The 14,146-nt window shown below is 38.8% G+C and overlaps 2 protein-coding genes across 2 annotated transcripts; both read right to left on the reverse strand.

The window, feature by feature from the left end:
• Window positions 1–3,729: 3,729 nt before the first annotated feature.
• Window positions 3,730–5,084, reverse strand: LOC131435768 (Golgi-associated plant pathogenesis-related protein 1-like). Its single transcript, XM_058603959.1, has 4 exons — window positions 4,839–5,084; window positions 4,484–4,766; window positions 4,012–4,250; window positions 3,730–3,946 (listed from the first exon to the last, which is right to left on the reverse strand). The coding sequence occupies exons 1-4, from the start codon at window positions 4,883–4,885 to the stop codon at window positions 3,865–3,867; spliced, it is 651 nt and encodes a 216-aa protein (XP_058459942.1). The 5' UTR covers window positions 4,886–5,084; the 3' UTR covers window positions 3,730–3,864.
• Window positions 5,085–5,230: 146 nt separating this feature from the next.
• LOC131435767 (structure-specific endonuclease subunit SLX4) lies at window positions 5,231–14,140 on the reverse strand. Its single transcript, XM_058603958.1, has 4 exons — window positions 12,882–14,140; window positions 5,696–7,200; window positions 5,491–5,643; window positions 5,231–5,430 (listed from the first exon to the last, which is right to left on the reverse strand). Exons 1-4 carry the CDS (start codon window positions 13,888–13,890, stop codon window positions 5,341–5,343), a joined length of 2,757 nt encoding a protein of 918 aa, XP_058459941.1. The 5' UTR covers window positions 13,891–14,140; the 3' UTR covers window positions 5,231–5,340.
• Between the last annotated feature and the right edge of the window lie 6 nt (window positions 14,141–14,146).

Consider the following 14,146-nt stretch of genomic DNA (forward strand, 5'->3'; position numbering starts at 1 on the left):
CTGTTACATCTGGCTTAGAAAGTTCCTCCTATTTATCGACGTTGTTTCAACTGTGGCTAAGAATTATTTCTCAACTGCAGGTTCGACACTAACTTCCGCCGATTATCCCGATTCCTCATCTGTCCACCATCTTCATCGGAACTAACAAGATCTTTTTGCTGTCACTAACCTGCGCTTCCCCCCTCCCCGTCTCTTCACCATCTCGATGTCAACTAATTAGATCTCTGTCGTTTTAGTCATTTCATTCCCATATCCCCTTTTTACTCCGTTATCCGCAATATTTACTTCGCTATATTTTTTTTTTCATTTTCTTCTGTAACAACACCATCATCGCCCACGGAAACTTATTAACAGTATGCGGGCCACCCGCCGGGTATTCGTAACCTGGGGGTGTTTCCCGCGGACCCACACGGACCGAAGAATGCGGCCAACATGAATATTCACCAACGCCATATAGAAGACTCTCATGAAATATTCAATTCACCGGCCGATCACCACATGAAGGCTGGATCTGCCAAAGTCAACCACTGCGACCCAAATATGACATTACTTAATGATACAACCCTAGTTTTAAGTTAGTCGTAAATTTTAAATTAGTAAAAGCCCTTGGCATCTTAGAGCTTAAGCAGTGTGCCTTAAACATTATATTCTTGAATAAAAAAAAACTAATTTTGACGGAAGCTGACATTCCGGTGACGGTGACGGAAGGATACGGACAGTCTGAATTGAACATTATACGATAAACTATTGTGATTTTCAGCGGGGCATAGATTGGGACGAAATCACCGCAGAATAGCGATACAATCGTCGAGTTTACAGACATTTAAAATTGTGTGAGGCTTCTTGTTTGTTTTTTTTTCGTCATTTAACGATTGCTTTGGAGGATTTTTAGTATGCCGACTTGAAAATTTTACTTAGTTGGACAGTTGTTTTTTTTTTTAAATAGTCTGGTGGATTAAAGTCAATTACAGATTCAAAAGGTAATATTCTTTAGCGACAAGAATTGTTTGGTTGTTCACTAAAAGTATCAACAAGTATGTATCTGTCAAAGACGACTGAATTACAAATCGTATGATATCGAACAATGTCGCAGCACTTTCCGCGGTTCTTTGTATTCGAATGTAGAAGTAATTTATTATATTCAACTACCTTATTATTTAAAGAGTTTAAGACGGTTTAATTCACTTAAGAAGCAATCAGATCAAAAAAATCTTTCATGTAAAACTTGTAAACTTTTGTTTATTTTCTTTCGGTATTGTACCGATAACCATGGTATTTCTGCAATGCATTTCTATGTTTATCGACGCTTTTTAACAAGGAGCCAATCATAATAATAATATACTATTACAGACATCTCGGGTTCACGATTACTAAACAAGTTTTTTCCTTTGATTTATATAGGACTTCGCAATCTTAAGTTTATCTTTGTATTTAACGGTTAATTAGGAAACATATTTTGCTGGTTTGTGGTCTCGAAGGGGTCGAATCGATGCGAATGACAGTTTTGCTATCTTTGCGGCATTTTGTCGCTATCTTGTCGCATCGCCAGTTGACCGCCAGTGAAAATTATAATATTGTGCGGAAATTCATCATGTAATCAAACAAAAATTCCACGTTTAAATCACTTGAAATTTCTCGTAAACTGGTTTTGAGCGGATAATTCACCTGACAACGATGAATATTATGTAAGCATTCTCTGATATGCATGTAACTTATAACATACCCTACCAGCTAAGAGCGAAATCAATCTTCAGTTCAGCAACGCCATCGCACGGCATATAATTCAACATATCATGTCGATTGCGCTGCTATTTTTGCGCGCACGAATTTGACATTTCTCTCCCCTACTTCTATGTACTAATGGCGTTTTCGTTTTTAATTTGCACTACACCGGTGCAGTGCTACACTGAGGTATTAATAAACGAACAAAAATGACGAAAACATTAACAGTAACCATTGACTACAATAGACGATTCCATTGCACAGAGCTACACCAAACTTTTGATGAGTGCTACACCAGTGGCATCGGTGCAGAAAAAGTGTAGCACTGGTGTAGTGTAATTGGTAAAAACGAACGGTTTCAGTGCAGCTTTCGCTACACCAGTGTAGTGCAATTTAAAAACGAAAACGACATAAGATACGATGCGAACTCGCCTGAGGGTACTATGCTCTCAAAAAAGGATGTTGCCAACGATTTGCTCGGGAAATGTGATAGCTGGATATCTTGTTAATATGATGTCTTTGATTAGAAGTTACGTAAATAAATACCAATTAAAACTTTCTGGATCCTGACAAAGGCATATTTGCGGAAACATGCCACGGCTTATGAGCAGCGCAACATCAAAAGTCGGCTTCTTGTGGTACAATTAAATGAATCTCGGAAATGTCAATGACATTTAAATTTAATTTACTCAAAAACTAAGCTCATCGTACTGAAACTTACCAGGACATCCTATTATGAGTGTGGTTGAACCAGAAAGGTGCCATCTATTATCAGTTGCTAAGACCGTCCGGAATAATCACAGTGGAATTCTAACGTCGCCGATTGATGTGTTTGAGTCAAACATTACGCAAGAATTGACCGGAAACTAGCAAAAGGGAAGACAAAGTCAAATTACTTCACCGCACATTGCAAGCGTTGTCAAAACTTACCTCCAAACGCTGAAATGTGAAGTGTTATCTCACCCACCATACAGCCTAGGCAACGGTTCACTTTATACGAAAAATTATGGAATGGAATCGACTCATGGAAAGATTCCGAACCACCTAATTTAGAGGTTATATTTATAGATATCGATGGGTAGTACTTTAAAAAAATTCTTTGTACCAATTTCTTGGGTAATTTTTTGTTGGTTTCTTTTCAGCAACACGGTTTTTGACTGATCACGCGTGAATCGTGTCTTATGTCATTATCAAACATATTCAGTTTGGTCTATAATTTAATCATGAATCGTCGTTTAGTCAAAAATTTTATCATGAATGGACGCTGGCAAAGTTAGAGAAAGAAGCACTTTTTTCCAACAATTGTGCTCAGCTGTGTTGAAGCTCATTTCTGGTTAAATGGATACGTCAACAAGCCAAATTGCCGCATCTGGAGTGAAGACCAGCCAGAAGGATTGCAAGAGCTACCAATGCATCCCAGAAAAGTCACTGTTTGGTGTGGATTATGGGCATCATCGGGCCGTACTTCTTCAAAGACGATTGGCGGAAAGGTGAATGGCGAACGCTACCGTATGATTGACGATTTTTTTCTGTCCAAAAAGGGAAGAATTGGACATGCCTGACATGATGTTTCAACAAGACGGCGCCACATCCCAAACGACACGCGAAACAAAGACCAAATTGATAGCCGCCTTCGGTGAACACTTTGTCTTACGCTTTGGGTCCATCAATTGGCCGCCTAGATCGTGTGATTTAACGCCTTTGGACTATTTCTTGTGGTGCAATGTTAAGGTTTATGTCTACAAGGATAAGCCAGCAAAGATTGACGCACTGGAAGCCAATATTGAAGCATTTATTCTTGAAATACTGGACGAAATGTTGGAGAGAGTGTTCCAAAATCTAATGCGGAGCCGTGGCCAACATTTGCATTTAATCATCTTCGAACATTAATTTATATTGATCATTCTATCAATTCCAATAAAGATTTCATCAATTTCATCACCCTTTTTAATGTCACGATTTCGAGAAAATTATAACTATAGTCTTATAGACCCAATAAATTTATCGTTTTCAATATTATTCGAAGCTTTTATTAGAAGAAGAAAGTGAGAGAAAACATTTTGAATAATACTATTTTTATGAACATCGCTTTGATTGTTTGATAATCGATCATTGCTTAATAGTATGAGTTATTGAATTAACTCAAGAGGCCGTAACGTTGGCAGGATATTCACCCGAATAATTCCCCGGTGGATCATAGTTACACACAACATAAATGTTATTTCTGAAACGAATGATACAAACTAATTGAAAAACATGTTTTGAGAATTTTGACAATGTTACGCTTACCCATTCCTGGCCTTTCCTACGCCAAGCTGCCGCGAACCCTTCCACACCAGCTGAGTAAAGTGTCCGACTTGGGAGAAATTGCCCGGATTGGACTGCCCAAATCGATAATCCTTTATCTCGTTGTACCACGCGCGAACCGCTTCCTCACCGGTGACGTCCGCCTTACCGAAGCTGGCAAACAGATTCTCGCCGTATTTATTGTTCGACCGGTGCTGCATCGTGTTTCGCCTGGCCAAATTCTGTGTTTGAATAAAAGCAAAAGAAAAAACAATGAACATTAGTCATCACCGTTGGAACAACGGTTGCCCCAACATGTACTGTGCACTCAAGCTTATCTCATTTCGGGTGGATATGGTGAGCTGCTACTCCACTGAAGCGTGTAGAAATTCATATTTGCACAGATACTTTTGGGCAAACATAAATTCCTAAATGATAACGCTCTTCCGCCCACATACCAAGCGTCTCCACTTACATTGGCCCATTCCTGTGCGTACTGGTTCATCGCTGAATTGAACCTGAGCGGAGCTGCTGAATGACGAGCACGTAGCCGATTGTGTTCCTCCAAAACAGCTTCCTCGAAGGACGACGACGGCGACGACGCTGACGTAGATTCGATGGAATGTGATTCGATAGGATTTTCGTTCGAACAATGGTTGACCATGGTCTCGAATGGTTGTTGAATCTGTTGCTGAAACCATGATGAATTGCTAACACAGCCTCCACTGAGCTGCTGGGTGGTGGTCACAATTCTTTCACTTTGAAAATTAACAATTTAAATTAATCAGGTCGCTTCCGAGTACCATTCCATTCCATTTCGAGCGTCTTACCCATTGCATCCTGTCCTAACCGTAGTCACTTTCCTAGTGTACGACATATTATAATACAGAACAACGAACCACGGTACGTTACGATACGGCCCGACCCTTTTGTAGCGGGTGTTATAACAATCAAATTAATTAACAGAACGACCGAGCCGCGTTGTTGCACACGCGACCGCCAAAGCGTAACAGAAATTTTTGCGAACAAATGTTCTTTCACTGGAGACAGTCGACCGGCGAATGAAGTGATAATGCATCAACGCAATGATTTTATATTTGTCGGCGCTGATAAGGATAGGTTTGGACAGACAAGGTACCGATTTTCGATTCTAGGAAATTGGGAGGAAATAATTTTTTTTCTTTGTGATTTCATATACTGACGGTCTATGTAAAGTCCCTGATAATGTCTAAAGTCGATGCACTTGAATTTATTTACTAATAGATACAATAAAGATTGGGAACCTCATTTTTATTTTGTCGAGCGCAAAGTTTATATTTTTGGGTTTAGCTTTTAGCTGGTTTTGCTTTTCTTAGTTCGACTCCCACTTCCCTGCGCTGTCCGAAAAGTGATACAGCGCTTGTCCAGGAAGGCAATCAGGTCCTGTGGGAGTAGATTCAAACAATATTACGTTCACCAATCAGATCAATAATCAACACTCACATTCGTTTCATACCGCAAACCAATCTCTTTCAGTTGACCGTAGATTGCATCCAAATCTATCGGTTGATAGCACAATATCTGTCGGAGCAGCGATTGATTAAACTTCACCATGTTGTAGAAAGCGATGTTCAGCGGGACAGCGCACCAGAATGTCTGTTGGAATAGAAATTCAATATGAGGGCAAATCATAATAATCCAATTTTACCTTTTTCCGTGGCTTCGCTGGCAGTATGTACTCTTCGTCGGGGAGTTCCGCGCTGAACGAGTCCATATTGCATTGCGATGACGCATCGGTAGTGGCAATCTTTTTTACGACCGCAGAAACATTGTTATCTGATGTCGTCTGACTCGAATTTACTTCATCGTTCTCCTCCGACTCGTAAACTTCGACCAACGGATGCAGCTGATCGTAGATATGATTGAGCATCTTCACCGCTTTCGGTCTACTCAACTGTTTCAGTCCATACTTGAACAGTTCCCGGTGCAACGCCGGTGAAACCATTCCGTCATAATCCGGTCGAGGACTCACACCGTCCAAGACGATCTGGTATTTAGCGGGCGGCGGTTCTGGTTCTTCGGTAAGCTGTTTGAATTTTGTTTGGAAAGAATCTTGCTTCTCAGCACCGAGAGGTACGCTGGGGGGTTTTCGTTTGTTTTGACGCAACAAAGCCGAATCGGAAATGGTACGCTTGATTGGTTTGCTTCGCGGTTCAGTTGGCCCCCGTTGAGTACAGGTTTGCTTTGCCTGACTTAAAATTTGTTCGATCTCTCGATCGATTTCCTCCGATGGAACGAATTGCTTTGGGGAAACGGGTGAACTACGAACAGATTTGTTTTCTCGTTCAGTTTCTGTTTCCTCCGGAAAATCGGGTATTTCATAATTATCTAAATAGTTTGTCAGTTCGGATTGATTTGGTTTATCACAGTTTGGTTGACTTGGAGGTAGGTTATATTTTTGAATCAGTTCATCCAAAAATGCCATAGTATTATCGGCTGCCACAGACTTTCCATTCGAATTTTTATCGTTTTCCTCGTCGGAAGAGATACAGCAGACATTTTCATTGCACCCACCTTCAATTGCTTTCAATTCTTTGAACTCATCTGCGTTAAAATAGACAGTTGTGACGTTCAGATCTAAGCCTGGTTCAGCAGCAACCTTCTGCTCTCCGTTCGAATTCGGCGGAACATCACCAACCGAAGCTTCGGAAGCTATGGGAGATACATTGTAAAGCAAAGAATCATTTTGCTGCATAGAATAATTCACTTCGTCATCCGATATTACCAGTACTTCATCATCGAGTTCGTTTTGAATGGAATGCAGTGATGTTTTACTATGATTTGATACTTGCTGTTTATCGTTGTTTTCTTCGATCGACTGAGATGGCCTGTCGTCGTCGTCGTCGTCCTGGGTGACATCTTCAGCATCGTCAATATCTTCCTGAAGTTCTATCGTTTCCATCTCATTTATTGACGCACGACTCAATCTGTCCTGGATAGCCAACGCATGGAAGGACAGATCTTTAGGAGGGGAAGGAAATAGAGCCTCGGTCAGCGTAGGCTCTATCTTCTCATTACTGTTTTCTTCTGAACTTATCAAAATCACGTGGTCTTGTTCGACATCCATTTCCGCATTGGTCTTGGTCGGTGTTCTTCCAGGTGGGGAGTTACTTTTATCACATGCTTCGCTTGTTCCAACAGTGCAGATCTTTACTGACGATAAAACATTGAACAGAAAATGGAACAAAATGAGATAACGTTTTGCGATATACTATTTTACTATGCTAGCCTAAGCTTTTTCCAAAAATTCTAGACGACATAATCTAATGATACTATTCTAGTTTTAAGTTAGTCGTTAATTAAGATTAGGAAATACCCTTGGCATCTTAGAGCTTAAGCAGTGTGCCTAAAAATATATATTATACTATTGAATATGCTAGCCTAAAATACACAACCAAAATTCTATTAAAAACTATATTCGAACAACAAATTCTAATAGTCTTACAAAAATAGCACAGCTAATAATGTCTTGAGTACAAAAATAGATATCGGCCACTCTTCAATAGATGGCGCCAGTCACCATACGATCTAAGTGATGTCAGATTGATTGATGATTGATTGATTGCATTTATTTCTGTCCACCAAATTCATCAACACAACAAATAATATTTATCAGTGATTTCCGTTTTAAGGTAGATAATCAATAAATAATGGCTGATTTTGATAATTAGGTTTTTCACCGCCACTGCTAACCTCAATCGGATGAACACTTTTTGACAGTCCAGCAGTACTGTTTGTAAACAGAAATTTCTTTTGTTTGTTTATTGACAAATTGGATAAGACCATTTACGATCCGTATCGCCTAAATAAAGTTTTAAAACATTTGTTTACGATTGAATACGGTTCGTTTTTGATATTTATTAGGTTTTGCACGAACATGACAGAACCTCACAAAAATTTACAGAATGAACTTTTTTTGACAGTCGACGTGTACTTGTTTACAGTTTGAAAGTTCATCAGAAGTTCATCGTTCGAATGTAAAAATTGCAAGTCGCCTCACACTCAACAGATGCATACATATATCGCTCCTTGATGCTGGAAACACATACAGGGCAATCTATTTAGTTATTTTCACTGTGGAATACGTTTTTAACAGGCACTTTTTCGTCATTTTTTCAATTTTAACTTGCAGTCGCAAAACAAAACAAGTACACGGCAACTGTCAAAGATGAACTTGATTCATCGGCAGTTCATTTGTGTCGTCATCGTGCAAAACCTAATTAAATAAAAGTGACTAGTTGCAAAGTGTAAAGATGATTATTTTAGATGTGCTCTTCGATTTTTGTTTAAGCTTGTTTGTAAACAGTACCGCTGAACTGTCAAGGATGAATACTTGTTCATTTGTGTCGTCACGATAAAAAACCTAATTCAGCGGTACTGTTTGTAAATAGACTTTTTTGTTTGTTTGTCTGTTGACACACGGATGAGAACTTTCACGGTCCATATCAGCTAAATAGAGTTTCAAACATTTGTTAACGATTCGTTTCAGTGAAGTTGTGAAGTGTAAAGATGATTATTTGATATGTGTTTCTCGATTTTGTTTAAACTTGATTGTAAACAGTACCGCTGAACTAGGTTTTGCACGATGACCACTCGAATAAACTAGCAATTAGGTTTTGCACGAACGTGACATAACCTCACAAAAATGAACAGAATCAACTTTTTTTGACAGTCGAGGTGTACTTGTTTACAGTTTAAAAGTTCATCAGAAGTTCATCGTTGGAATGTAAAAATTGCAAGTCGCCTCACACTCAACAGATTCATACATAAATCGCTCCTTGATGCTGGAAACACATACAGCGCAATCTTTTTAGTTATTTTCACTGTGGAATTCGATTTTAACAGGCACTTTTCCGTCATTTTTCAATTTTTAACTTGCAAAGCAAATACACCTCAACTGTCAAAAAAGAACTTGATTCATCGGCAGTTCATTTGTGTCGTCATCGTGCAAAACCTAATAAACCGTCGATGAATCAAGTTCATCTTTTGACAGCTATCAGTGGTTTGTTTACATATCTATTAACATGTATTAGGTTTTTTACCGTCACTGCTAACCTCAATCGGATGAACACATTTTGACAGTTCAGCAGCACTGTTTGTAAACAGAATTTTCTTTTGTTTGTTTATTGACAAATTGGATCAGACCATTTACGATCCGTATCGCCTAAATAAAGTTTTAAAACATTTGTTCACGATTGAATACGGTTCGTGTTTGATATTTATTAAATAAAAGTGACTAGTTCCAAAGTGTAAATATGATTGTTTTAGATGTGCTCTTCGATTTTTGTTTAAGCTTTTTTGTAAACAGTACCGCTGAACTGTCAAGGATGAATACTTGTTCATTTGTGTCGTCACGATAAAAAACCTAATTCAAATTAGAATGAACGCAATGAACACATAAACAAACCACTGATAGCTGTCAACATTGATTCATTTTGTTCATGTTTGTGAGGTTATGTTATGTTCGAGCAAAACCTAACTGTCAAGGATGAATTCTTGTTCATTTGTGACGTCACGATAAAAAATCTAATTAGGTTTTTTACCGTCACTGCTAACCTCAATCAGATGAACACATTTTGACAGTTCAGCAGTACTGTTTGTAAACAGAAGTTTTTTTGTTTGTCTGTTGACAAATTGGATGAGACCATTTACGGTCCATATGGCCTGAATAGAGTTTTAAAACATTTGTTCATGTTTGGATACGGTTTGTTTTTAAGATTTCTTAAATAAAAGTAACTAGTTGCAAAGTGTAAAGATGATTGTTTAAGATGTGTTCTTCGATTTTTGTTTGCGCTTGTTTGTAAACAGTACCGCTGAACTATCAAGGATGAATGCTTATTCATTTGTGACGTCACGATAAAAAATCTAATTAGGTTTTGCACGAACATGACATAACCTCACAAAAATGAACAGAATGAACTTTTTTTGACAGTCGACGTGTACTTGTTTACAGTTCAAAAGTTCATCAGAAGTTCATCGTTCGAATGCAAAAATTTCAAGTCGCCTCACACTCAACAGATTCATACATATATCGCTCCTTGATGCTGGAAACACATACAGGACAATCTTTTTAAGTCATTTTCACTGTGGAATACTTTTTTAACAGGAGCGATATATGTATGGATCTGTTGAGTGTGAGGCGACTTGCAATTTTTACATTCGAACGATGAACCTCTGATGAACTTTTAAACTGTAAACAAGTACACGTCGACTGTCAAAAAAAGTTCATTTTGGTGAGGTTATGTCATGTTCGTGCAAAACCTAATTAGGTTTTGCACGATGACCACTCGAATGAACCACCAATGAACTGCCGATGAATCAAGTTCACCTTTTGACAGCTATCAGTGGTGTGTTTACATATATATTAACACGAATTCAAATTAGAATGAACGCAATGAACACATCAAAAAACCACTGATAGCTGTCAAAATTGATTCATTTTGTTCATTTTTGTGAGGTTATGTTATGTCCGTGCAAAACCTAATTAGGTTTCGCATGATGACCACTCGAATGAACTGCCGATGAATCAAGTTCACCTTTTGACAGCTATCAGTGGTGTGTTTACATATCTATTAACACGAATTCAAATTAGAATGAACGCAATGAACACATCAAAAAACCACTGATAGCTGTCAAAATTGATTCATTTTGTTCATTTTTGTGAGGTTATGTTATGTCCGTGCAAAACCTAATTAGGTTTTGCACGATGACGACACAAATGAACTGATGAATGAATGAAGTTCATCTTTGACAGTTGCCGTGTACTTGTTTTGTTTTGCAACTGCAAGTTAAAATTGAAAAAAATGACGAAAAAGTGCCTGTTAAAAACGTATTTCACAGTGAAAATAACTAAAAAGATTGCCCTGCATGTGTTTCCAGCATCAAGGAGCGATATATGTATGCATCTGTTGAGTGTGAGCAATTTTTACATTCGAACGATGAACTTCTGATGAACTTTTAAACTGTAAACAAGTACACGTCGACTGTCAAAAAAAGTTCATTCTGTTCATTTTTGTAAGGTTATGTCATGTTCGTGCAAAACCTAATTAGGTTTCGCATGATGACCACTCGAATGAACTGCCGATGAATCAAGTTTATCCTTTTGGCAGCTATCAGTGGTTTGTTTACATATCTATTAACTCGTATTCAAATTAGAATGAACACATAAACAAACCACTGATAGCTGTCAAAATGGATTCATTTTGTTCATTTTTGTGAGGTTATGTCATGCTCGTGCAAAACCTAATTAGGTTTTGCACGATGACGACACAAATGAACTGCCGATGAATCAAGTTCATCTTTGACAGTTGCAGTGTACTTGTTTTGTTTTGCGACTGCATGTTAAAAATTGAAAAATGACGAAAAAGTGCCTGTTAAAAACGGAATCTACAGAGAAAATAAATAAAAAGATTGCCCTGTATGTGTTTCCAGCTTCAAGGAGTGATATATGTATGAATCAGTTGAGTGTGAAGCGACTTGCAATTTTTACATTCCAACGATGAACTTATAAACTGTAAACAAGTACACGTCGACTGTCAAAAAAAGTTCATTTTGTGAGGTTATGGCATGTTCGTGCAAAACCTAATTAGGTTTTTTACCGTCACTGCTAACCTCAATCGGATGAACACATTTTGACAGTTCAGCAGTACTGTTTGTAAACAGAAATTTCTTTTGTTTGTTTATTGACAAATTGGATCAGTCCATTTACGGTCCGTATCACCTAAATAAAGTTTTAAAACATTTGTTCACGATTGAATACGTTTCGTTTTTGTTATTTATTAAATAAAAAAGACTAGTTGCAAAGTGTAAAGATGATTGTTTTAGATGTGCTCTTAGATTTTTGTTTAAGCTTGTTTGTAAACAGTACCGCTGAACTGTCAAGGATGAATACTTGTTCATTTGTGTCGTCACGATAAAAAACCTAATTAGATTTTTTATCATGACGTTACAAATGAACAAGCATTCATCCTTGACAGATTTGAGACTTGCTGCAAGCTCTTTGGGTATTCGGATCGTTCGCAAAAAGAATTCTGTTATGCTGGATCAAGAAACTTACATCAATTCCATCTTGCGTCGCTTCAACATTCAAGATGCGAAAGCTGTCACCACACCGATGAATACCGAAGACAAGCTAACGAAGGAATTGTCACCAAAGACACCGGAGGAAACTGAGAAGATGAAGAACATTCCTGATGTATCTTTCACAGTGCACTAGACCCGATATCCTGTTTGCTGTTAACCTTCTGAGTAGGTTCAACAATAATCCTGGACCGAAGCACCGGGAAGTAGTGAAGCATCTCTTACGTTACCTGAGAGGAACATCGACGATGAAACGCCGAGAGAAAAAAAAACGGGCTCGGAGGGATTTCACAACGGGCCCCCTTCGTTAAATGAGCAAAAATCTCAAAAAGACGACCACTATTTACACCGGAAATAACTAAATTTGTCGATGCGTGTCACGAGGGTCACGAGCGTTCGGTACAAAACGGGGCACATGGCTGATAGATAGAAATGGTGTCTAATCAACGTTAATCGATTTGAATCAATTTTAGTCTTTTTAATAAAATATATATTTTCAATATAAAACTAAAGCATCGCAGCTTTATCTTGAACAACAAGTGTAGGAAAGAGGAATGCTGTTTATGATTGTACCTAGGTATTTGTTAGCAAATGTTGTTAAGAATTTGTACACAAGCTCTTCCATGCACCGCCCGGTAAGGGATTCACGAGACATTGCCAAAAACAAGTAAACAACCACCATATCAATCCAATAATATTATTCAAACAAGAAACAATAACTTAAAGCTCTAAAGGAAAATATGATTAACAGTTACCTTCCTCACTGGAGTACATGTCGCAGTCTAGAATCGGTTCGCAATCATCGAAAATATTTTCCGAGCTGGTGCACATCAGAGCAGATATCTTATTCTCTTCTTTATTCGCACCCAAATCGCTTTCATCGTCATCACTGGGAGTCTCACGGACCTCAACCGATTCCACTGGTTTAGGATTCTCGTCCGCTTCCCCACCACTATCCGAAGCAAAGAGATCCGGAGAATGCGATCGTTCCGGCCGAACATACACCGGTGCTTCATTGTTATACTCTTTCCGATACTCTTCCGGAACTGTATTCATGTCCAGGAGAGAATCTTCCGGGTTTTCAATCAACTCGTAACCTTCGAATTCAACCGGTTGAATGTCGATTTCGCATATGGGCTCCGGATCGGAAGGCTTCTCACATCGCTCGGGAGTCCATTCTCGTCCCGGGATTCTGCTCCAGCTTTTCAACAGATAACCTGCTCCGACAGCATTCATTTCCACCAAACCATCCACATAGTAATCTGTCATACCACTATCGCACTTCTCCGTATTTTGATTCATCCAGAATGTGTCACTGCCGTAGGTTCGAATATCACAATTTACGTTAGTGCTTTCCACCAAAGGCTGGTTTAATTCCTCTTTCAGTAACCGCTCGCACTGTGCCTTCATGAAAGCCTTCAAGTCTTCTCGATTTCTTCGAACAAGAAAGCTTGGTCTTCGGTATTTACCCTTCTTGGAATGCTTCATCGCTGTGGTATTATTACCAAACATTACATTCAAATCGTAATCCTGGTAGCTGTTTTTACACTTGAACCCATACTGTTCCAGGGTTGCCCGGATGCCTTGAATTCGTCGCTCTTCCGATGACACCGAGCTGCTGCTATTGGAAGCTTTAGCATTATCCAACGATGCCAAACTATCGCTTTGCTGTGATCCTCCTTGATCGACCAGCGATCGAGACATGGCCAACGCCAGTTGAAACTGCTCCGGATCTAGCCGATCTGCCACGGTATGCTCCAGCATCAAATTGTTGAGCAATTTCTCATCATTATCTTGATATTTCTGGAAAACCTTACGAATGTCGGATTGAGCTTTCGGTTTACGAACGGTCCGAGGTTTTCGCGCGGTAGCTTTTCGTTGAACTTTTGTGTTTGCTTTGGGAACGGATTCGCGTTTGTCTGCTTCGAAATCATCCTCGATCGTTTTGAAAAATTTAGCTATAATAGTACCTCCACGATTCGGAAATACTTTGGGTAGTTTTGAACTATGAGGTTGCGCA

The sequence above is a fragment of the Malaya genurostris genome, chromosome 3, assembly GCF_030247185.1.
Source record: "Malaya genurostris strain Urasoe2022 chromosome 3, Malgen_1.1, whole genome shotgun sequence".
NCBI classification, from domain to species: Eukaryota; Metazoa; Arthropoda; class Insecta; order Diptera; family Culicidae; genus Malaya; species Malaya genurostris.

Excerpts from the sequence above, each read along its gene's own strand:
- LOC131435767 (XM_058603958.1), bottom strand. The coding sequence starts at position 13,890 with ATGCTGGAGCATACCGTGGCAGATCGGCTAGATCCGGAGCAGTTTCAA. Across the intron at positions 5,644-5,695 it reads CAGCGAAGCCACGGAAAAAG|ACATTCTGGTGCGCTGTCCC; the intron begins GTAAAATTGGAT and ends CTATTCCAACAG. Across the intron at positions 5,431-5,490 it reads GTTTGCGGTATGAAACGAAT|GACCTGATTGCCTTCCTGGA; the intron begins GTGAGTGTTGAT and ends CTACTCCCACAG.
- LOC131435768 (XM_058603959.1), bottom strand. The coding sequence starts at position 4,885 with ATGTCGTACACTAGGAAAGTGACTACGGTTAGGACAGGATGCAATGG. Across the intron at positions 4,251-4,483 it reads ACGCACAGGAATGGGCCAAT|AATTTGGCCAGGCGAAACAC; the intron begins GTAAGTGGAGAC and ends ATTCAAACACAG. Across the intron at positions 3,947-4,011 it reads GTAGGAAAGGCCAGGAATGG|AAATAACATTTATGTTGTGT; the intron begins GTAAGCGTAACA and ends CATTCGTTTCAG.